The 24863-nt window shown below is 32.1% G+C and overlaps 3 protein-coding genes across 3 annotated transcripts; all 3 read right to left on the bottom strand.

Annotated features, from left to right (window-relative positions):
* Nucleotides 8765-10625, bottom strand: LOC105160728 (pectinesterase-like). The gene is made up of 2 exons (XM_011078208.2): nt 9635-10625; nt 8765-9465 (listed from the first exon to the last, which is right to left on the bottom strand). The coding sequence occupies exons 1-2, from the start codon at nt 10506-10508 to the stop codon at nt 8765-8767; spliced, it is 1575 nt and encodes a 524-aa protein (XP_011076510.1). The 5' UTR covers nt 10509-10625.
* Nucleotides 12038-14573, bottom strand: LOC105160588 (probable pectinesterase/pectinesterase inhibitor 17). The gene is made up of 2 exons (XM_011078032.2): nt 13640-14573; nt 12038-12912 (listed from the first exon to the last, which is right to left on the bottom strand). The coding sequence occupies exons 1-2, from the start codon at nt 14514-14516 to the stop codon at nt 12221-12223; spliced, it is 1569 nt and encodes a 522-aa protein (XP_011076334.2). The 5' UTR covers nt 14517-14573; the 3' UTR covers nt 12038-12220.
* Nucleotides 19009-21803, bottom strand: LOC105160587 (probable pectinesterase/pectinesterase inhibitor 59). Its single transcript, XM_011078031.2, has 2 exons — nt 20832-21803; nt 19009-19869 (listed from the first exon to the last, which is right to left on the bottom strand). Exons 1-2 carry the CDS (start codon nt 21736-21738, stop codon nt 19175-19177), a joined length of 1602 nt encoding a protein of 533 aa, XP_011076333.2. The 5' UTR covers nt 21739-21803; the 3' UTR covers nt 19009-19174.

Below are 24863 nucleotides of genomic sequence, written 5' to 3'. Positions count from 1 at the left end.
TTTCTCTATCTCCATATAACACACCAAAATAAGTAAAAAATGAAACCAAACACAGTATAAGTTTTGTCAATGTGCAACACATAATAAGGGACCTTATCGGTCTTGCTCCGGTTATAAAATCTGAATAATTTGAGCAACTAAATAGTATATTGATTCAATGAATTTATCAATATAACTAAAACTTATAATTATGATGAATAATATTCATCTTATTTTTTACTTTTAAATATGATAAATAATAATAAGTATTAAATACACTTTGCACCCCTAAACTATGCATAAAGTGCATATTTACACCACCAAAATCATAAAACGTAACAAAATAACCCCTCATGATATACACTACTTATTTTATGACTAGAATATCCTTTATAACTAAAATGCCCTTATTATTTATACCCTTAAAAATATCTCTATTACAATCATTCTCCTAAATATCATATGAATTATTATAAATTATTTTATTAAAAAAACACTAATAAAAAATTTATAATTTTTATACCGAGTATAGAATCTGTATAAACTCCATAAATTTACAATTCTTATATTTTCTACACATGGTAAAAGAGTTACATAACTTTTGCTTGTGTTGTTATATATTGAACTTTTTTTTAAAAAATAAATTATCAAATATAAATTTAAAATATTACATCGAACATATATACACTATAAAATTTGCAAATCTAATAATATAATTAATATATGCTATTTTATATTTTTTAAGTAATGATATGATATATTTTTATTATGTGGACATGTAATTGAATAAAAATTTATAAGTTATATAACATATTTTTTCTATAATATTATGTGGGTTATGTATTGACAAATATTTACATGTACTTTTTAACATAATTTCTTAAATATATTTGCATATATTGAGCTTATAAATACTTTGTGTTCCATAATTCATAAAAAAATATAAATTGTAAATATTTTTTTTAAAATAAAATGTGGGTAAAATTTAAATCACTAAAACTAGTTTTGAGAAGATATTTTAATAAAATATATTTTAAAAAGTAGAATAAAAAAGTATCGGGGTAAGTGAGAAGGGCATTTTTGTCTTATTAAAACTAAATTATTTGTTATGGATATGTTTATTACTTTTTATACTTTAGGGGTGTAAATGAGATCAAATGCATAGTTCACGGGTGCAAACTATATTTAACTCTACTAATAATAATTAAATATATATTGTGTGTATATATGGAAATTACCCAAATCAACAATTAAAATAAAGTTATTTACTTTTAGCTTCAAAACTAACAATTTTAGCAAAATACCCGTCCAATATAGTCCTCGCAAAGTGAAATTCCGCCTACATGTTGCAATGACCTATTAATAATTACACAAATATTTCTATATTTATGAATTTATGAAAGTATATAATACCATATTGGATTTTTTATTGCAAATCTTATTTCATCTTTTATTTTATGCAATATACACACACCACATGTATAAAAACGACATCATGCGTGTGTGTATTTTATTTTGGAAAAGCTTTTATACACATAGTGTATGTATGTTGAATGCAGTAAAAGAAAAATAGACTTTGCAACAAAAATCTCGATCTATTGAATGTAAGTTGATATATTCATTCAGGAACAGACTAAGCAAAGGTGAGTCGTGCTATGAATATGTACTATTTTTAAGCAACGATTCAGAGAGCTTTTTAGTAAAGTTGAGACCTCACGATCGAAAAGTTGTTGGTTTAAGTTCCACGAATATGGATATATATCTACTTAGTGAACGCATCATAGTTTACTCCTATTTTTTTGGATTTTTTTTTTTGTAAAGATGAAGAAAAGAAATTCGATTTTCTCGCCTACTTACTACGGCGATGAACAATCAAATTACCATTATATGTATTCCTTTTTTTACTTCTTCCAAGTGCAAGATAACCTCAAGGGATTGTGGGTTTTTTTCTATCAATTGGGACTCTCCCTTCACCATCCCATGGGGATGGTTCACCGGGTTCATAACTATCCTCTTATTACATGATGCTTACTTAGCCAATGCTTGGATCAGGATCTACCCAATCTGCAGTTTCTTATTTATTTGTCTCGAAGAACATATTCATTGATTTGAATTATTAATGTATTGAATCAATCTTTGAATTCAATTATAGTGAATGATATAGTAATACACGTACTATATAACTAAAAAAAGATTCAGAATCATATTCTAATAACTTTTTAAATATACAAGCTGACTACCTCCATTTTCAACAATGTAAGTAAATGTTATCTTGCATGTTAGTTTATGTGTGGGATATTTTTTTACAGCATGGTAGGTGTCGTATTGTAATAAGATGCGTTGGTTAGATTTAGTTTTTTCGATATTATTGATCAGAGTATTATTGTTGTAATGATTTTTATTAGATGTTGATATTCAACAGAAATTATTGTGATCGATTTATTTCAAAAAAAAAAAAGAATTCCAAAATTTTCAACTTTCATTTTAGACTATATTTTTTAAAATATTGATCAATTTCTTAATTTTTTTTGTAAGAAATCATTGAAAATCCTTTCCCCATATATATTTCTACGAATTTCAAATTCTTATAGTCGAATGTGGTCTAGAATTATTTTGGAACATGTCAACATTACCTAACATAGAAATGGCTATGTTGTAAAATTAAGTATGTCCTAACACTAAAAGAAATTTATATTTAATTATGGCCATGCAACGATTGTTGACTGTGATTTTGTGAACGTAGTTAAAATAATTTTTATGGCTAAAAGTCATATAAAAAGAATTATTATGGCTCATAGTCATAGTAAAATAATTATTCATGATAAATTTTTACATTAATTTTTTATTAATCATGAAATAATAATAATTATTTACTACAATTTTAGTTAATAGCCAATATTAAATTTTCGTATAGTGTAATCAGATTCTATTACATAGATGGAATATATAAAATAAGAAAAATAACTCATTATCACATGAAAAGAATAAAATAAAATAATTTGCTGTTGGTGTGGATAAGTAAATAATATGTTGGTAATTTACCAATATGGCCATGCAATGGAATAACATCAGGAGTAGGACTGAGACATCCCTCCAAATTAAGTACCCAAGCCAGCTCACATGTCCATGGCTCGGCTGAGCTTTCTGAGCTGAATAGCTAACTAGGGCCTCATTAGCAACTCAACATAGGGTGGCTGTGGTGGGATCGATGCGGGCCCAATGTCGTTTAGTTTGGCGGCTCAGTAGTCTGGCGTGGCCTAGCTGGTATTATTAAGCTTAGTGAGCTCCCCATTAGTGTTTTAATATATTGCAAAAAAATAAAATTTATTTACTTTCTAATTTTATTTAAATAAAATAAAAAATATTTAAATAAAATTTTACACTTTTTTATTTGTTCACACATCGCATGTACGTAAACTGCTAGTTTAAAAAATATTAACTCTAAGTGTGTTGATTGCAAGTCTACTGTGGAGCCAAGCTTGAAGCTGCGTGCGTAGAAGCTCGACGAACATATTGAAATATCGCAATACAAATGTATACATTATAAATTTATAATATTTATGTTCAATTCAAAAAAAAAATATATCATTTTTTACCATTATTAATTACTATAAGTAAAAGCAAAAAAAAAATATGATGGATGTATAATCACGACTATGCAATAGTTGTTATCTATTATTTCTATAAGTGAGCCAAAATATTTGTCATGATTTTTAGTTATAGAAAATATATTAGTTATAAGAAAAATCATAGCCAATGTCAAATAACCATAGTAAAAAAATTAAGTTTTTGTACCGATTTTATTTTGACTGTGGTACATACTATTGAATTGCTATGATTTTGAAGTTGCAGCGGTTTATAGTGTATGAAATAATTAATTTTTTATAGAGGTTATTGGTCCCAATTTATTTTTATGTTATCCTATCTTACGTTGTTTTTGATTATCAGCCACCGATATTGATATAGGTATTGACTTTCAATAAAACATGCAAAAATATTATTTAAAGTATTTTTGTTTAATGAGGGGAAATGTAGTAAATTTATATTATCTTTTGGTAATGTTAGCGAATAGATGATTAATTAAATTAAATTATATTTATATTTTAGCGCTAAGTTTAAATATTATAAATGTAAAAACCCAATAAATTTGGTACTTATGTGCTCACATTTTGTTTCCATTTGTTGCAAACAGATTTTTGAGAGTTGTACCTCGGCGTACCATACAAGTCAGGGGGCTTTTGCAAAATACAAGAGGCCTACAAAAGGGCACTCCAATGTGGGGCCCGGGAAATCCCATCATGACGGATATGCTAACATCATTGCCCCGTCCTAACGGTTTGGGTGGTCAGGGCAGCGCCGCAGGAAGATGACGTGGCCCTATCTGGGTGGTTGATTTTCTCAGCAACCAATGACATTGCGGCATCCGTACTGTACGCATGGCCCCACCAACCCCATCTTTCAGCACAAGGTCTACCTACTCCTGATCTACTTCTCCCTACATACGCGGGGCCTAAATTCATTATTCCGTGTGAGCTGCGGGTCCCACACGGATGTTTCCATTGGGTGCTCCCGAAGTCAAAGTAGTGCAAAGACAATAGTAACCCCGTCTCTCAAAATTAAAAAGGTAATTTGCAACGACCTTTTTTGAAATTTTTCCTTCAAATAAAAAATAATTATGTATTCCCTAAATGGTGAAGTGATATTATCATTTTATTTTTATTGATTTTTTTAAAAATAAAATTATTTAAAAAATATAAAAAAATTTAAGAATGGGTAAAATAAATAATTTAGAGGGATCTTAGTTCATAAAAATATTTCTGTAATATATTGTTTAAAAAATTTATAATTTTTTTAAAAAAGTTAATAATCATTTAAAAAATACTTTATCATGACAGTACATTATATGGGGATATTTATTAAATAATTATTGATCTCAAAGAGAATTTATAATTTTTCAAACAATGAATAAATATTTATAATTATATCAAATCTCATGAGAGGTAGTTATAATTTATTCTAATTAAAATAATAAAGTAAAAAATAAAAAAATGTATATATATATATATATATATATATAGTGATGCGTAGGTGCTAGCAGTAGTGGAAAAATATCTAGAGGGTATGTTATGTTATGTTATAGGTGCAGCAAAAGTAGATGATATATACTCAAGTATGTGTGTATATATATATATATAGAGAGAGAGAGAGTATGAATACATGTCTAATACCATAATTCAACGTAGATATTTTCACTCCGATCATCATTTTGTAGAGTACAATAACTGTGAAGATTGTTCACCTACATATATATATGTTATATTTCCATGTATTTATACACATACGTACAGATATATATAAGCAATTCATGAAAAATAAAACATAAAAAATAATTAAAAAATTAATATACCTTAGAAATGTGGGTGGTTCCAAATTCTCCCACATTTTATTCATTTATATTTCTATCTTTCTTTCTCTTTTTACAACAATTTCTGTCAATGTGTTTCTAAAGGATTCGATGCCATCATTTTTTATACAAAAAAAAACGAGCACCAAATAAAAAATAAGAAAATTTATTTATGTACAAATGGATATTTAATTTTGCCTTTACCAAAGTGCATATATATATATAAATACGGAAAAAAATGTAATTTTCTCTTGGATACAAGAAATAAGCAAAAAAATCTTGTAAAAAAAAAATTATCCCCATCTTTTAAAAAAATGAAGCAAATTGATAGGGGGCAATTTGCTTCATTTTTCAAAATATATGAGGTAATTTGTTAATTCTTTTTTTATAATTTTTTTTTACTTATTTCACATATCATAAGGTGGTAAATTGCATTTAATTCTATAGGAAAAAATATTATATAAGTATATATATATATGTGTGTGTGTGTGTTACTTTAATTCAAGTAAAAAAATGATATATTTCTTTTTGCAAAATTAATGTATTAGGGTGTAATTAGTTTCAGGGGTAATATTTTTGTTTATTGGGGAAAAAAACTTAATATTCATTCTTGAATAATTAAATAATTGTATTTTCACCACATGTGTTCTGTTTGAATGCTTGCTCAATTTAAGTACGTAAATTACTATTTAATTTCCATTATGTACATCCCATAAATAATAGTATTACTTTAATTATTATAAACGAGCTAGGTATTTATTTACAATTTACACAAAATTATATGTACACTATAGAAAATTATAACATTAATTTAATCATAGCGCTAATTATCATGATTAAAAAATAATTATTATAACAATAAGTTATTGACCATGGGCACTCAATGATTATTGGCCGTAGTTTTTGCGAGTGCGACTAATACATTTGAACCATGACAAAAATAATTTTCATGGTGAATAAGTAAATTTTTTGCATCGATTTTATTTAATCATAATTAATAATAATTATTTAACACTGTTTAATCCATAGTGAATAGTAATTATTTTTCTAATGTGGTACTAGATTAATAATTATAAAACCCAATTAAAATGTATTGGGGAGATAAATAAAGTATGACATCATAATACATCATATTTGACATCATCTGAAGCTTGCATGTCAATGAACTTAACCTTTAATTAACATGTACATACATCACCTTTTCAAGAACAAGAAACCCTAACCCTAATTATGTGCGATTATGTATATGAAAGTAGAGATTTTGATTGCGAATTGGTTTAAAAGTCTTATTCAAATTATAATGAGTGATGGAGTTATAACAGCACGAGTAAGAAATGATTAGAATCATACTCATAAGCAATTATGGGAAATACATATATATATATATCTTCATTTATGCATGTAATTAATTAATGTGTGATCATAATTAAATAGCAATCAAGATTCAAAGACTACCACCAATATCAATAGATAAATAAATAAATACTTGAATTCCTTGATTAATGTTACTAATAAGGGATGACATGAGCAAAGGTGTATGAGCTGATGTAATTATGTCGAAATATTTAATTTCACCCAAAAGCTTAATTTTAACTTTTTACTAATATATTATATTGTACTTGAGGCCTGCATGCATGTACCTCGTTGCTATGCGTATCATCATATATAAACATATAGTTGGGGAAAAATATAATTTTAGTCCTGTAATATTGGAGTGGTATTTTTGATCCTATACAAATTGATTTTCATTCACAATTTAATTCTTTTTCTGCTAATTTGACTAAAAAGTTGTATGAATTTTCACATGGCTCGGTTAATTTATAATTTTATTCCCACATATTAGTTTCGTACAGGACTAAAAATATCGCCCCCTTAAATTAAAGAACTAAAATTGAATTTTTTCCAACCATAACTACATATATATATATGATCATATCCATAGCAACAAAATACATGCATGCGTGATATGTTTACTAAGAAATAATGTAATAATTGAATATTCATACTTATGAGTTTTTGAATAGGTGATCAGAAAATCAATTAGATTGACTATTTTGTAGTCCATTTAAGCAATTTATTTTTATTTTGTAACATTGAATTAAATGAATAAGAGTAAGTATTCATTTGACCTTACTTCGTTGTTTTTACTCATATAATTTTCATACATTACAACAAAATCTATAGATCACTAATCAACCAATGAAGTTGAGTTGCACATTTGATGATAACTATGAGACCAGCTTCTAAAGGATTGGATATGAGATGTTCCAAATTGAGAGCCCCGAGAATGAGCATCGAGGGTTCTATTGAGACTTGTACTAAATATTGCATTCATATGATGGATACCGTGTTTCACAGGTGACAGACATATGACGTCTATATAATTTTAGTGGGTGGTTGACAAAGGTTGTCAAGCCGACTAAACTGACTTGTGGGGAGTCGTCATATGGAAGCCCGTGAGGCTTGGTCAATATGACTTGAACTCCTCGATTTCGACAGTATGGGGTTTAGTCCTTAGACTTGAGCATCTACGAAGTCTACTTATAAAAAATATGAATAATTGTTGCTTTTTTTTTTATAAATTATGAATTAAAAAATAATGAATAATTTATGCACTGCGTCCAATTGGATTATATGCACGAGAACCACGTCCAACCGTTGCTAAATCTATTAAAGAGAACCAAGGCTGGCTCATGCCACACATTACGACAATGGGCCGGTTCAAGGTGGTTGGCCCAACTAAGCATAATTAGGCCCATTGAGTTTGGATTTTGGTTTATTCTTGCTCACATAGTAGTATGTACTCCATAAATAAAATGAATAATTATATCCATTTCTTCTAAAATTTAGTATATTTATACATAAATTTTTAATAATTTTAAAATTTAAATAAATAAATTATAAAATATATTTTTAATTTTATAATAAATTAATTAATGAAGAATATTAAATAAATTTTGATTATTTTATTTATATTAAATAAAAACAGAGTATCGAATATAATTTTTCAAATAAGTAGAGTGTAGGTGTAATTAGGGCAGGCTAAAATCCCACCAAGCCGATGCGCGCTCAAATGCTCCAAATACAATTTATTTTTTATTAAAATTTAATGACAGTGTCGTGTTATGTTGCTGTATCACATAATATGAATATTATATTAGCATTAAGACAAATATTATAGGTGTGTCAAAAGGCTTGGCCACATGTTTTCCAAATTATATTATTTATTAATTCTTTTTGTGAAATTAGATATGATCCAGGTAGCGTATGGGACTACCATATCGTATCAAGCATTGTGATTCTTAGTAAATTAAGCATTTTCTGAGATGCCAAGAGTTGAAAGCTAACAAGTATCTCATATTCTTGTAGGCTACCAAGGCTCTAAACCCATAATCCAGCGGAAAAAGGTACACCAGTCTCTGGCAGCCATGCCTTACCATCAATGAATTTTGCAACACTGAATTTCTTTGCTTCAGTAGCACTGGTTATTACCTTATAACCAGGCCATTTTACTCGCCCCTTTGTCGAGGAGCCCGGCCCGTAATTTCCATACTCCCCATAATATACATTGTTCTCTCTAGAGTAATCGGTGTTCCAGTCCATCCACCCCAATGGATTGATCAAGCTACCAAGAAAACTTTTTAAATAAATTGTGCGCGAGTATTTCATCCATGGCCTTCCTAGGTAAGCTTTATACTGGCTAAGCACCGGCCTGAGGTCGGGCCCTGCCTCAACTTTGCAGTTTATGATTGAGATTCCAGTTTTCTGATTCGGGTCTGTACGACCTTGGGCAGTAATAACTACTGACTGCCCGTGTTTTGGTTTCCTTGCATAGATGAAGCTGTTTTGAATGACTACTGCTGCATTTCCAAATATGAAGTCTATGGTGCCATAGATATGACATTCTTGAAAGAACTGCCTATTTGAACTAGCCCAGAGTGTATCCTGGTATCCCTCGAAAGCGCATCGATAGAAGGCTGAGAAGTCCGAACTCGAGAACAGTGCCACGGCTTGGCTGCTCTCTGCACCTGCCGTGTTGCTAAACGTGATGTCACGTGCTACAAATCCATCCCCCATGACCTCTGAAGGAAACAACTAAGAGTATTAGGTATAACTATTTGAATGGACTGCAAGCAAGTGATTGATTTAAATTGTTTCAGAATGTAATTAGAAATATGCTACATATTAGTACATTAAAGACCATGATTCGTTATTGATCAAAATCAGCTCAGCCAAAGGATGGAATCTTACTCACAGTTGAAGACTCGAATGTGGTATATCCTGATGCAAAGCTTTTGTTACCAGTGATAATGGTTTTTCCCATACCGTCGCCCACCAGCATGATGTTCTTCATATTCGAATTAATTTCCAGATACTCTTGGTATTTTCCCTGCTTAATTTGGATTACGATTCTTGCACTATTTCTTCTCTTGGAAGCGGCATCTAGGGCCTGCTTTATGGTGCGAAAATTTCCGGATCCATCTTGGGCCACCACCAGTTTAGCTGTATTTTCTGAGAGCTCAAAAAGTTTTGAATTTCCCTGTGGAAGCCAACTGGGCAAGCTCTTCTGATTAACGTTTTTCTCCATGATTTCAGCATTGATGGCTAGACTGTTACTGATCAACTCAGAAACATCATCAGAAAGGAACTCCAGAACAACAGAGTTTGTAACATTTAGCTCAGTGATGCTGGTTTTACAGTTTCCGAGGTTTGTTAGGGCAGCACTGAGCCACGTCTGAATGTCGAGAGAAGTAGATTTTAGGCTGGGATTCAAGGTTAGGTTCAGTTGGTTGATTGTGAACTCATAGAACTTCCAGCAGTCAAAAAGGGCCGCCTTCTCACGCACATTCTGGGATTTCAAGTCCAGCAGTTTTATGTGATTCAGTGTTTCAAGGGCTCGATTCATGGCTGCATCGATAGCCATATTGAGATACTTCGTTCGTGTGGTCGATGGACGGTTTTCAGGATCAGGGCTCTCGTTCTTGTTGAAGTTTTCGAATTTGTTTGCGTCAGAATAAGCATCTACGTCATTGTTAGGATTATTTATGGATGACTGAGAGGCGAAACCTGATGGACAGAATAATGACAGGCAAGAACAGGCTAAGAGCAGTGGAAGTCGAGGCATATTGATCAGTGATGAATGTAGAGTTTTCACCTTTCACCTCAACTCCGTAGGCTTGTAAGTTGGGTGACTGCTTCTTGTAGGAGGAAAGAAGAGGTTTCAGACAAGATTGTGGTCTGAATGAAGTTGTAGCCTTTTACAGAGAGAGGTTGTCACAGTAATTGTAGTTTCCTCATTCCTGATTTTGGGACAGCTTCTTTGGGTAATAAATATTCATGTGAAGAAACCATACATTTCTACCAGTTTATAAAATGTATACCTATTGCACTCGGATTCTGAATTCGACCAAAATATATTAAAACCATAATCAGTCAATTTTGACCACAATTTTGAATTCTTTGAATTTTGCATTATTTAAATAAGGTAAATCACAATGAGTGTTTTTGAGATTTGTTATAATTACAAATGTCTTTTTATTATTTGAAAAATTATAAATATCCTTTTGAAATTATAAATACCCTAATAAATATCATCTTGCGATAGTACATTATAAGAGGGTATTTATAATTAAAATAAATTTAAGGTAGCCTCTTGAAATTTACCCATTTGATCATCAAGAAAATATTTCATCGGTTAATAGTTCCTATCTATTTTAAATTAAGTAGGAATTTACTTTTGTACTTATCTTCCAAAAAATTGTTTGAATTTATGGTTAGAACGAGATATAATTATTATTATTATTATTATTATTATTTTTGCTAAGGTCTGTGAATGATTTACTGCGTCCTCCAAAATTTAATAATTTTCTATTAATATATTAGATTTTTTAATACATAGTATATATTTTTTAATTGTAATATTCCAAATATTTTTATCTATTTAATTGTTTCCAATTATTTTTATTCATTCAATCCTATTTCATAATTCATAATTTTTCATTGTTAGGTGAATTATTTAATTTATCTTTTTCTGGGTGTATATAGTTTACATTTATTTAAATCACACACACACACACACACACACATATATATATATATATATAGTATATGGTATAGCACACTTAATTATATATATTGTTGGTGATCATGATTTCATATTGTATCTTTCTTCTTATAAATTTGCTGAATTGAGCATTTTCATTTATTTTCCGTTCTTTAGGATTTATTTGATTTTTTAATAGTTGTTTTAAAATAGTTATTGGATTTTTTAATTTAATTTTTACCCCTATATTTTTATTGTTTCTTTTTTCTTCATCAGTGCAATTTTCTCCATGGAATCATCAAGTGGTAATTTTTTCTTTTTTTGACAAATCAATTTCTAAGGAAAAAAAATATTGGACTGTCAAGTCATAAAATTCGCTGACAAGTGTTGACATAACTTGATGTGTAATTTTTTGATTAAATTGATCAAAAGAAACTAAAATTGTCATAATTTTCAGAATTACAGGAACAAACTGCAAATTTTAATTTGAATATGATTTTAATTGTCAACCTTCTAACTTACATAATTAAAATTATAATTTTTTATTTATTTTGAATCTATTAATTAATTTAAAAATATTAATATATTAAATTAGTATTTAAATTTGAATCTACGACCACAATAACGAACAGATTTTCCCTTAATCATCACTTACGTGCATACCTTTATTACATGAACTCATAATGACCAAAGTTATACAATCCGACAAACTTGAGGAAATTCAACACATATATATAGCAAAGAATAATGAATTTCTCAAAAGAAACTTCACAATTTATACGAACGGAATCAATTCAAAGCCCAGCAGTGAACGGCACACCGGTTGCTGGCAGCCACGACTGCCCAGCGATAAAATTCGCCACCGTGAACCTCCCCGCCTCCGCCGCGCTTGTTATAACCCGGTACCCTCTCCATCGGACCCTCCGAGAAGTGCTGGAACCCGGACCCGTATTCCTATACTCTCCGTAGTACAACGTGTTCAGAGCAAAGTTGCCATCCCACTCCAGCCAACCCGCCGGATCCACCAAAGAATCCAGATACGTCTGCATGAACACCGTCCTCGAGTACTCCTTCCATGGCCGACCCAGAAACGATCTGAATGACCCGAGAACTGGTACAAGATCCGCAGAGGCCATGACCCGGGAATTGTGGATTGAGATTCCGGTGTTCTGGTTCGGGTCGGTTCTTCCTTGAGCTGTGATGGTGTTTTTCTGCTTGTCCATGGGACGGCGGGCGTATATCATGCAGTTCTGCAGAACCACGGCGGCGTTGCCGAAGATGAAGTCGACGGTGCCGAATACGTAGCATTCCTTGTAGAATTGGCGTTGTGAATGGACGTAGAGTGTGTCTTGGTACCCCTCGAAGCCGCAGCGGTAGAAGACGGAGAGGTCGGAGCCGGAGCGGAGCGCCACTGCCTGATGGTTTTGTGGGCCGGCGGTGTTGCGGAAAGTTATGCCACGGGCGATGAATCCCTCGCCAGTTACCGCTGAGGAAAAAAATCAGAGTTTTATATTAATTCATGTAATATATATAATATTTATATATATAAATTGTTTATATGCTATAGATATATATATGTGTATATATACATAAATGAAGAAATGGTTTATCTCTTGAAAAAAGTTAAATTAAGTTAGAAAGGTTTATGGGTGTTTTCTAGAGAAGATTAGAAAAATCAGCATACTTGGAAAAACTACTGATTTTTGGTCAAGTACTTGGAAATTAATACTATGGAAAAAATATATTTTTGATTCCATATATTAGACTTTTTTTAGTCTTATTTATTATAATTTCCGCACATTGTATCTCTCATAAGTTGATTTTAGTTTTTACTATATTTTTCATCTTATAATTAACATAAAATATACAAAAATGCACATGACAACTAAAATTGAAAAAATTCTCAACTTATGAGACGCAATAAAAAAAATAATAACAAATAGAACTAAATTAAAAAAGATTCCTATAGGACAAAAAAATGCGAATTTCCGGAAAACTATCTATTTTTCATCAAAATCATTGTCATGAATGATGACTAGTTCAAAGTATAAAATTATAAATAATCAACGACTATTAATTAAAATGATCATACTCTAACGTGTTGACATTTATATACATATATATTTATGCAGTTTGAGTGAGTCAAGCGGTAGGTGGACGAAGAAGCCGGCCGCCACAGCGAACCGGTGGTGGAGTAAGGCAGAGGGACTTACCAACGGTGGCGGAATTGAAGGTGGTGGAACCTCCTCCAACACTTCTGCTGCCTGTAATAATTGTGTACTTCATGCCATCACCAACCAGCATAATATTCCTCAACTTGCTCCCAATTTCCAAGTTCTCCCTATAAACACCTCTTTTCACATGGATCACAAACCTGCCGCTGCCGCTCCTCCCCGCAGCCGCGTCAAGAGCAGCCTTAATAGTCCGGTAGTTGCCGGAGCCGTCCTGCGCCACCACAAGGTTCGGCCTAACCGACGACGACTGGAGCAGCCTCCGGTCGCCAGGAGAAACCCAAGTCGGAAAACCATCATCCTTATAGTACCCACTAGTTTCATGAGTAGTCTTATTACTCCCAAGTGCCAAAGTGTTGCATATCAATTTCGAGACGTTGTTCGACATCAAGGGCAGCACGAAATCGGAGACGCCAAGCTCAACGAACCCCGTCCGGCACGTCTCGAGGTTGGTCAATGCGGTGCTAAGCCATGTTTGTGCATCAAAATCAGTACATTTCGTGTTGGGGTCTATGGTCTTGTTGAGTTGTTCTATGGCGTTGTCGTACAACTTCACACAGTCAGCCCACGCCGCCTTCTCGCGCTCGTTTCGACACTTGTGACCCAGCGATTTCGTGTTGTCGCCAGCCCTAATGGCTCGTTCTAGGGCCAACTGGACTGCCATTTTACGGAAGTCTGATTTGTGTTTAGGCACAAAACGTCGTGGATTATGGCTCATGAAGTACTTGCATGGCTCGGGGTAGGGGGTTTGGTTGCACCACCAATTGATGTCGACGGAGGGAGGTTTCGAGACGGCGGGGAGGAGAAAGGATGAAAAAGAAATGAAAAAAAATGCGAAGAATTTGAAATCCATCGACATTCACTTCTTGATCAAGCTCTAGGTTTAGGGTTTCTTTGTGCTATGAACATGAAATGAGAAGGTCAGCTTATATAGTTGAAAAAAGATGGTGAGAGTTTATCATGACATGTAGAAGTAGATGAAAAGGACAGAGTTGACTATGAAACAAAAGCCAATTCAAATGCAAAAATTATTCGGACATAGATTATGAATTTGTATTAGTGGATTAAAGTATGATCATATATATCCTTCCAGCTATAATTAATTAATTAACATTAACCAACCAAATCATGAGGAAATAATTAGGCAAAAGAATCAATTATCCAACATTTTCAACGTCAATTCACACATTGAATTTATTTTTTTTCGAGAAAATCATAAGAATTTTTACCATCTCTAAATAAGTACCACGTCGTGGAATTATCAAGATCTCTCTATATATGTGATTTGATTTTTCGATAAACGGGTAGGTGTCTGCATCAACCCAAACCCCAGTTCAGGGGGCAAAAATCATGCACCCACCCCAGGTCCTAAAATTATGGTCAAGGACGTGACAGTTCATGGTATAGTTACATACTAACCATGTTGTCCACTTGCAGTAGTATTTAGTGTTTGCGACGTTACATGGCAAAAGCTTCATTAATGCAGTAATGTAAATCCAGTAAATTTGAAAGAACAGGTGACGACTTCGTCCATAGAGTCAAAGTTTTGGAGGTTCTGAGAAATTATGCTAATTTGTGCATGTGAAAAGGGGAAACTCAACTTTTATCCCTTGTTTTCTCTTATTTGAATTTCCGGAGTACAAGGTTGATGTTCATGCACATTTTAGAAATTTATATGGCATGGTTGATAATATGGAATTTCACATCAAATTGACAAAAAATGACTAAATTTGTCATGATTTTTGAAGTTACATGGATCAAATTGAGAATTTTTAATTTGAACACGACAAAAATTATTACCCCTTATTTCACAAGACTAAAATTGCTTTGTTTTTTTGTATATGATATTATAATGTATTGACTATTAATATATTAATTATTATAATTATTAAGAATTAAAATTTGTAATATAACTATTAGAAACAATTTACCCCAACAAAAAAGTCTTGAAATGTGAAATCATATCACCGTCGTCAACATTTGATTTGGTGGTCAAAATTACCTCATGAAATAGGTGTATACATCTCATTCCAGCTGATCAGTGGTGTTTGGTTGTGGGATAATTTCTTTTTTCCGAATGAAAAATTATCTCAAACATATTTTACTATTTCTAAGAAAAACACATCATATAATCTATAATCATTATATTTCTTATGCGTCACATTAATTATCATGGTACACTTTTATCTCACATTCAATCACATACTCAACCAAAAAAAAATAAATAAATAAAACAAAAAATTGTATCTCAAACAAACTCACATTTACTCCTCAGCTTGGATAGGACTAAATGTGTTGAGTCTTATTTCATTTCGGTAAAAGCCTATGAAAATTTAAAAATGGCCTATAAAAGCCTTTGAGGTTCAACACATTTACTTCTCAGCTTTATGAAAATTTAAAAATGATCCAAAAATTAAGAAAACTCGATACATTTAATTTTTTATTTTGCGAAATTTTTAAAATAATTTCAAAATTAAGAAAACTCGATACATTTAGTTATCGATTTATGGGATTTATGAAACTAATTAAATGTGTCAAAATTTTCTAATTCTTTGACCATTTTAAAATTCATAAAATTAGAGACTAAATGTGTGGAATCCTCGATCCTAAAATATAATTTTACTTTTTATTTTCTTTTATTTCTATTAATATGAGATGAGATGAGATGCAAATACAAACAATAAGTTATGTAGGTAATTGGGGCCCAATAGTCCTCAGCCTCTACAGTTTGGCGACAGACAGATAAATGAAGCGTACATAGCATGCATAAACTAATGATAATGCTTGAAATGCACGGCAACGTGAACGCTAATCTCCATTACCCAATCAAAAAACATATACGAGAAATAGATAAATCATAAGAGGAATGTTGTAAACGGCGGATCTGGACCGCCTAATGCATTGACTTTCTCGAATCATTAAACGCGTAACGAATGGAATTGCGACAAGAAAGACGTGCAGCCAATCAACAAACAGAAACCAAATTCCTCTACGGTTCTTTTTTTTTCAACAGTGTACAGTTGGGTCAGCTATTTTAGTTACGGAATTTTCCAATTATTCTGTCCCCAAATAAATAAATTTATCTTGATTTACTTTATTTTTATTTTCAGTTTTTGTGCGGTTGACTTGTTTGAATTTTGAAAGTTTACGTATTCAATTTCCCACATTTTATTTTGCTTTATTTAAATTTATTTGTTGCCACTTTTTTCTTGAGTCCCAAAATACAAGAAACTTTTTTTAAAAATAAAATGATTTAAATACACAATTAAATTTTGATAAAATAAACAATTAAAAAATTATGAAGTAAGAAGTTACATCATGCATTATTATTAATATAAAAAACGGTGATAATTATAGTGGCCCTCCATTAAAAATATATCAAGTCAAATATATGCTCTCTTTCATGATAATTAGTTATTAGTTAGGAATAATGACGAGGAAGGAAAAAATACAAGACTAACTTATTTGAAACATATTATAAGCTTTTATAGTTTATAAAAGGGAAAATATGCAATGAACCCTCTTGTGATATCGTAAATAAACATATATTCTTTTATGAAAAAATAAATAGCAATTTACATTCTTATATTTTTTAAAATACAATAATTTACCTCCCTATAATTTTTAAAACAGAAGCGATTTACCTCTTTGTATATGGAGTAAATTACTTCATTTTAAAATGTATAGGAGGATAAATTGCTATATTTTTTGGTAGGGGGTAGTATGCTTATTTTCAATATCATAGGGGGGTAAATTGCTATTCACCCATTTATAAAAAATTTAAAAGTTTAAAAATATTAAATTATATTTTAAAATAAAATTTTAAAGGTAGCGTTTGGATTAATATTATGCTGAGTTTATAATAAAATATTAGAGTATTTAATATAATAATCTTTTTATATTGTAATAACGATCAAAAAAATCATCAAACTATTCGAATTTAAATTCATATGAACAGATAATTTTGCTTTGAGGAAAAATGTCAACATGCGTCATGCCGCAGGCTTGTGAGCTCGTTGTATGCTACAAATGCCTTATCGATGTTTGTTTAAGTTCTTTGTCAACTCTAACAGGCGAATTTTTTATTTTTATTCTTTTTAAAGTTTTTAGCCGATGATTGATCATCAGGTGTGCGACGTCGTCCTCAACTCAGGGTGGCCCCCACACGTATACTACTTTTTTCTGCTTAATGAAATATATATAGAATATTAGAGATGCATTAATTTGTCTGTCTTTTTCAATAAAATGTTAAATTATGTCATTGTTCTGACTATTACTCAATTCACTATAAATATTTAGTGTATATATTTTAATGATTATGGGCTAATTAAAGGTTATGATAAATTATTATAAATATTTTTTTTATTATTTAAAAAATTATAAATAATTTAAGAAATATTCTCTTATGATATCTCATTGTGCGGGAGTTTTTGTTAGAATATTTATATTTTAAGAGAATATTTATAAATTTCCAGGTGATGATAAGGCGTTTTTGTAATTAATATAAATATCCGAGGAGCTTCGTGTAATTTACAACCAAATAAAACCATGTTTGAGTCCATCCCTGTGCATGTGCTTTATTATCTTTCACTTTTTTTTTTCCTTGATAAATTTGTTAATTTTAGTGAAATTTTAACAGTGAGGACCATATTTGATGAAACCTTAAAACGTGCTATGAGTCGAAAATTTGAGGACCAAATTTAAATAACTAGCATAGTTAAGGGAGCAAAAGGGATATTTACTCTATTTACAATCTCTAGTTTGTTATTTTTAGGCTTTGGTCCATTGTGAGTACTTGTGTAGTGTAATTGAAAAATGAAATCAGGCTACATCTGCATTATGAATCTGGATTTGAAAAAAATATATAAAATAATTTCAAATAATAAATATTAAAATAATTTAAAATTCATCAAATATTAACAAATTGGCCTAGTCGTTAAGGTTAAAGCTAAGGTATTATGAACAAATTCGAGGTTATATATTGAAGTCCCGTCAAATATTAATTGAATCGATATAATTTGTTAGTAGTACTGATTAAAATCGATGTATTTTAAAAAGTAAAGATAAAACCTCAAATTTAGAGTCGAATGAGTTAAATTCTCTAAATTCTGAACTGCCAAAAAAATTGATATAATTTGTTATTAAAATTTTGAATTTCATGATTTTGAATTAATCAATTTAAATATAATCTTATTAAATTAAATTCAAGTTTGGAGTTGTCAATTAGTGTTTCCTACTTTTAATATATCCTAAATGTATTTATATTACGTGTCTTTTATTTCATTTTACATACACATATTATAAAATTCACATTATTTGAAAATAGAGAATTCAAACTGCTTCTGCGAAAATTAAATTAGTTCCATTTCCAAGTGTGCAACCGAAAGAATAATTACATCATTTTCATACATTAAAATAAATTAAGAAATTAAAGTATCTGTCATAATTGCATAACATTGTATTTACAAATTAATTAACAAATAAAAGAATTCCACATCAGCAGGTACACACGCACACTCACAGCCCGGCAATAAACGGAACACCCGTACCAGGCAGCCATCCCCGACCCGATATTAGACCCGTAACTGTGAATGGGGCTGCCTCATTCGGGCTCGTTATAATATGGTAACCTGGCCACTTAACCCGATTGTCCGTAGGAGCTGCCGGCCCGAAGTTTTGGTACTCCCCGTAATACAAGGTACTCAATGCGAAGTCAGAGTTGGCCCAGCTTGACCAGCCCTCCGGGTCGACCAAATCATCAAGATAAGTCTTCATGATTACGGTCCGGGAAAACTCTTGCCAAGGTCGGCCTAAATAAGTCTTAAACGAACCCAAAACGGGTTTAAGGTCCGGGGCAGCAAGGATCCGGCAGTACTGGATCGAGATTCCCGTGTTCTGAAATGGGTCTCCCCGACCCTGGGCAGTGATGATGTTAGCCTGACCGAGTAAAGGCTTTCTGACGTAGATGACGCAGCTCTGGAACACGACGGCGGCGTTTCCAAAGATGAAGTCGATGGTGCCGTATATGTAACACGACTTATAGAACTGGCGCTGGGATTGAGCAAAAATCGTGTCTTGGTAGCCTTCAAAGCTGCAGGCGTAGAAGAGGGAGAGGTCGGAGGCTGACCGGAAGGCTACTGCCTGCCCGCCTTCTGGCCCGGCGGTGTTCCGGAATGTGATTCCACGGGCCATGAATCCGGAGCCATCAACCCCTGGAAAAGCCCATATAATAGGGACTGATTAATCAATTCATTCATTTATTGTTTCTCATATTAAAAAAAAAAAACTAAATTGATTAAAATTTTGTGACTATATAACAAGAAGTGAACTTCATCGTCATAAAATATTTATTTATTAATATATGTGGATATCAAGTTTGGCATGCAGGAGATTGCATTTTAAATCCTATAAGTTAATATTTTTATAATTTTAATCTTATTATTTTTTAATTCATCAAATTGTGTCCCATGACTCAAAGAAATTTATAGTTTTATCTCAATCTTATTTCTTTTAAATTTTTTAGGAGAACAACATACATTAATTCTCTTCAAAACTTAAGGGAACTTGTGCTATGCACGTATTATTTCCAAAAGAATTTAATGGAATTAAATAAGAATTTTAGAGTTATTGAATGCAATTTGGTGAGTAAAAAAATAATATAATTAAAATCGCAATAATCACTAATTTGTGGGACGTAAAATGGAAAATTTCCTTTTAAAATTTTATAAAATTCAAGCGAAACTAGTACTTGATAATTGTATTTGTAGTTTAATTTAATTATATGCACGTCCATAAAAATGTTAAGATGCACTGAATATATATGCCTTTAGAGTCATTATACGAAATAAAAAACAAAAAAGGAAAAAAGAAAAGAAAAATAGTGAAAGAATATGTGAAATCTTCATTTGAAAACTTTCGAAATTAAATTTTCTTTCTTCATTAATCCTAATTAGCTCCTCCCCTTAATTCTCTAACATGTTCATAGAAAGATTATGAATCAACGGCTGAGCATTTTTCTAATCCGTTAGCAATAAATTATTCAATTCCATGACATATAAAAAAAAATAATTAAACATATATTTTTTATGTCACTGAAAATACTTAAAATTCAATTTTTGGTCTCATGCATAATTTCAAATATAATCACAAAATGGAAAGTGCTTATCAGTCATACCCACAGTAGCAGAGCTGTACGTCGTGAAACCGGCGGAGACGCTCCGGTTGCCGGTGATCACAGTATACCTCACTCCATCACCCACCAGCGTCACCTTATTCATCGTCCGGTTTATCAATATATTCTCCTCGTAAACCCCCTTCTTCACGTACACAACCACCCGCCCGTCCCCGACCCGATTGTCTACCGCATAGTTTATTGCCTCCTGAATGGACCTGAAATCGCCTGGCCCGTCCTTCGACACGATGACATTCGCCTTCGACGCCGTCGCCAGACCCACATCCTGCAAAAGTTTACGGTCACCTGGCGTCACCCAACCCGGAAACCCATGATTATTCGTGTCGTAATTCGTTGAGGAGTTGCCCGAGAGAGCCCCATTTACCGCGAGGCTATTGCTTATCAGCTCTGAAAGATTACCCGACAAAATCGGGGAGCTGAATTTCCAGAATTTCAGCTCGTCGGAACCTGACCGGCAGATTTCGATGTTGGTCAGGGCTGAGCTGAGCCATGTTTGCGCGTCGGAATCCGTGAAGCTCGAGTTCGTTTTTATGCTGTGCAAAGTGGTGTTTAATTGGAGGATGGTGCTGTCAATGAGATTTTCGCAGTCTCTAAACACGATGTTCTTTCTTTTGCTCTTTCCCGTGGAGCCAAGCTTCTCGACGTGGCTTTTCAACTCCACGGCTCGCTCCATGGCTGCTTGGATCGTCATGGCCCGGAAATCCTCGAGGGTTTTGGGGTCGAATCGCCCAGGGTCTCGACCCATGATGTAGTTGCAGGGCTCCGGGTGCGGGACGGTGCTGCACCACCGACGAATGCGTTTATTCGTAATTTCACCATCTGCCAAAACGAAGAAAACAAAGAAAAAGAAGAAGAAGAAGTAGAATTTGGACATTATAGTAGTTATCATAGTCTTGAAGGGTTTAATGTATTAGCCACGAATATGAATTAGCGTTAAGATTCTTGAACGAATTTGGGCAGGGTTTTTGGGTTTATATAAACACCTGTGGAGTAGTGAAAGAAAGATTTGATAAAAATAAAGTGGTAAGAGTTGAAAATTGGAGAAGTGTGATTACTTTGTCTTGAAAATGAAGAGATGATTGTTTTATGTATGGGATCACGGCCATCGCACTCATCATGGGGGCTGCGGCCGTGTGACGGACACACACGGATTTTGCTGTATCTCGGTCGGGTCAAGAGCCGTTTATTAGAAGCAATATCAACAGGATCGCTCCCGAGGCTGGGCCGCCTACGGCGACCCCCCATGGCCCAACCCTGAGGGGGCCTTCACCCATTGTGCCCTACAAAAAATAATAATTTAAATACATACAGGAACAACTTGTCACGAGAATTAATAATTTAAAAAATTAATTAATTATACAGTAAATACATAATACTTGTAATATAATTAGTTTTATTAACCTAACTTAATCTACTTAAAAATCTTTTTTAAAATGTGATAATCTAAATTATAGTGATCGGTTTTTATGCAATTAGTTTATATTATTAAAATTTTTATATATATAAAAATTATTTTTACAAATGAAGTAATCGTTCACACTTAAATATAGTAAAGTATGATACATATCTTATTGATAAAATTGGTTGAATAAAGACGAAGACGCTGCATTGCTTAAACGATTATTGCGCGATGAATGCCAAAAGTATGAATATATATAAGAAATTAAGTGTGAATGTGAACTGCGGCGCTGGCAGCTAAGAACCCCACCCCCACCCCCACACACAACAGATATGCCTCAGCATCAATATTTTCAGGCCTACGAAACATATGGAAACAGGAGAAAATTACCAAGTGATGGATGCAATTAATTTGTGTGGTATATCTCATTCCGTACATCATCTATGTGCATGCATGGCTTGGCACCCAAGATACATACCAACCTGTTAATGTTATTACACACATATATATATAAATATAGAGAGAGAGAGAGAAAGAGAGAGAGAGAGAGAAATTAATCATGTGTTGTTGAAGTAAGCGGCTCAATGATACACCATGCTTAACTACACTCATAATTAGTTGAACCAGGTTCATGTCTCAAACCAACCATTTAATTTGATGGTTGGGAAATTCTTTTACTCAAAGTTGGTTTCATCCAACCAAATCAATTCTTGAACAAGTGTAGCATACTTACTTATATATGATTATATTTTTTTTCTTTTTTTTTTAAATTATACATCAATCACATTATAAGTATATTGCACTTGTCATATAATTGATTCAATCAAATCTGATTAAATCCAATTTAAATTAGAATTCCTGTTGGTTAGCCACCATCTAACATTGGATTAATATCCAACACGCCCTGAATTCTAATTAAGTTGTAATATTAGAATCTTATAGTTACAAAAAATTTAATAATATGCTATTCAAATATTTAATTAGAATTTGTATTTAATTAGCATTTAGTGTATATATATTATCAGATATTGGTTATATGGTACTCACATATTACTCCCCGACATAAAAGATTAATCGACCTATCGTCTTCTGGTCGAATGTGGTTCTTTTTTCTTTTTCTCACTAAATCAGGCTCGAGGAAAGGGGGAATAATTCTACAAGTGATTCGTTCTTAATAGTTGAACACCAATATGCATTAGTACATCTGATGGTTAATATATTGAGTGATATAATTAATTATTTTTATTAAAATACTTAATGAAAATTAGAAGGGGAAAAAAAACGTTATTTGAGTCGAGTAGTTTTATGTCTGAAGGCGAGTGGAGTTAAAATTTATTACGTATTTTACGAGCACTAACATCCTAAACTAATGACACTTTACGTGAGTGTGATGGAAAATTGGAAATTTGTGTCTGCCGCCTTACTTTTATCCAATTGTGATTTGCTTAAATGTTGTTGGGTTGACTTTACACCTTATTATTTCTCTCTATTTTTGGTGAATAATACCCACTTGCTAATTGAACTATTCGATATTCAATTCATATCGAGTAATACAAGTTTGCTTAAATTTCATTTATTTAACTTAACAATTCAAAACTAAATAAAAAATTTTGTTTGATAGACTTTCAAGTTCGACTCATGTTTGATTTAATTAAAGCTCATTTAAGCTCAATTAAATTAATAAATAAAAATCAAATTCAAATATAATTTTGAGATCTGAATAATAATTTTGCTAGACCGTCGTTAATTTTAGGAATATATTTATAATTTTTAAACAAGAAAAGAAATATTAATTATTATAATAAATATCAGGAGAGTCTCTTGAAATTCACCCTAAAATAAATAATAAATACTTTTTGTATGGTGTATACGTTTGTTTAGCTATTTGTGTGTGTGTATGTGCGTGGTGTGTGTGTGCGTGTGCGAGGTGTGTGTGTGTGTGTGTGTCCGTGTGCACTGTGTGTGTCTAGGTATGTCACGGTAGAACATGTTTTAATTCCATTTTGAACATAGAAGAAGTGACGAATTTCTTTTGTCTTCTGCACCAACGAATTCCATTTGCTTCTTGTTATATTTTCCATTCTGCTTCAATTTCTAAGTTTTCATTTCTATCTACACAACTCTTTTTCTCGTACAGGATGTCACCATAGTTTCGCAATATTTTATGCTCATTACGAGTATTGTGTGTTTTTGTTGTCTATTTATGTCCTTTGTTATATATGTGTGTGCTTGCGTAGATGTGTATTCTCATTTTTTTTACCTGATATGAAATAATATTTATTGAAATGAAAACCAATAACAGGACAGGAGATAGTTCATTGTCCCTCTTCTTTTTTCCTTTCAATATATCTCGTTAGCAAGAGTAGTCTTGGAATAATTTACTTTACTAGAGGGGATATAGTGAGAGAAAATGAGTGGAGGATTGATAAAATCTAATAAATGTCTTGGGTGATTATGATCTGTTAACCAATTCTTGAGAAATTTTGCTGAATGATGCTCCCTTCTTGTTTCGCCTTTTCAATTTTCTTGTCTGTGCATCTTTTATGTGTGTGTGCGCGCGCATGTGCGAGGTATGTGTGTGTGTGTGTGAGTGTGTGTTGGGGGGGGGGGGTTTG

Source organism: Sesamum indicum, linkage group LG4, assembly GCF_000512975.1.
Source record: "Sesamum indicum cultivar Zhongzhi No. 13 linkage group LG4, S_indicum_v1.0, whole genome shotgun sequence".
Classification (NCBI taxonomy): domain Eukaryota; kingdom Viridiplantae; phylum Streptophyta; class Magnoliopsida; order Lamiales; family Pedaliaceae; genus Sesamum; species Sesamum indicum.
The sequence above is the reverse complement of the archived record's forward strand: the minus strand, read 5'-3'. Positions and strand labels throughout refer to the sequence as shown.

Coding starts and splice junctions, on each gene's coding strand:
- LOC105160588 (XM_011078032.2), bottom strand. CDS start 14,516: ATGTCGATGGATTTCAAATTCTTCGCATTTTTTTTCATTTCTTTTTCA. Junction 12,913..13,639: donor CTTCAATTCCGCCACCGTTG/GTAAGTCCCTCT, acceptor TTTTTTCCTCAG/CGGTAACTGGCGAGGGATTC.
- LOC105160728 (XM_011078208.2), bottom strand. CDS start 10,508: ATGCCTCGACTTCCACTGCTCTTAGCCTGTTCTTGCCTGTCATTATTC. Junction 9,466..9,634: donor ATTCGAGTCTTCAACTGTGA/GTAAGATTCCAT, acceptor TGTTTCCTTCAG/AGGTCATGGGGGATGGATTT.
- LOC105160587 (XM_011078031.2), bottom strand. CDS start 21,738: ATGATAACTACTATAATGTCCAAATTCTACTTCTTCTTCTTCTTTTTC. Junction 19,870..20,831: donor GTACAGCTCTGCTACTGTGG/GTATGACTGATA, acceptor GGGCTTTTCCAG/GGGTTGATGGCTCCGGATTC.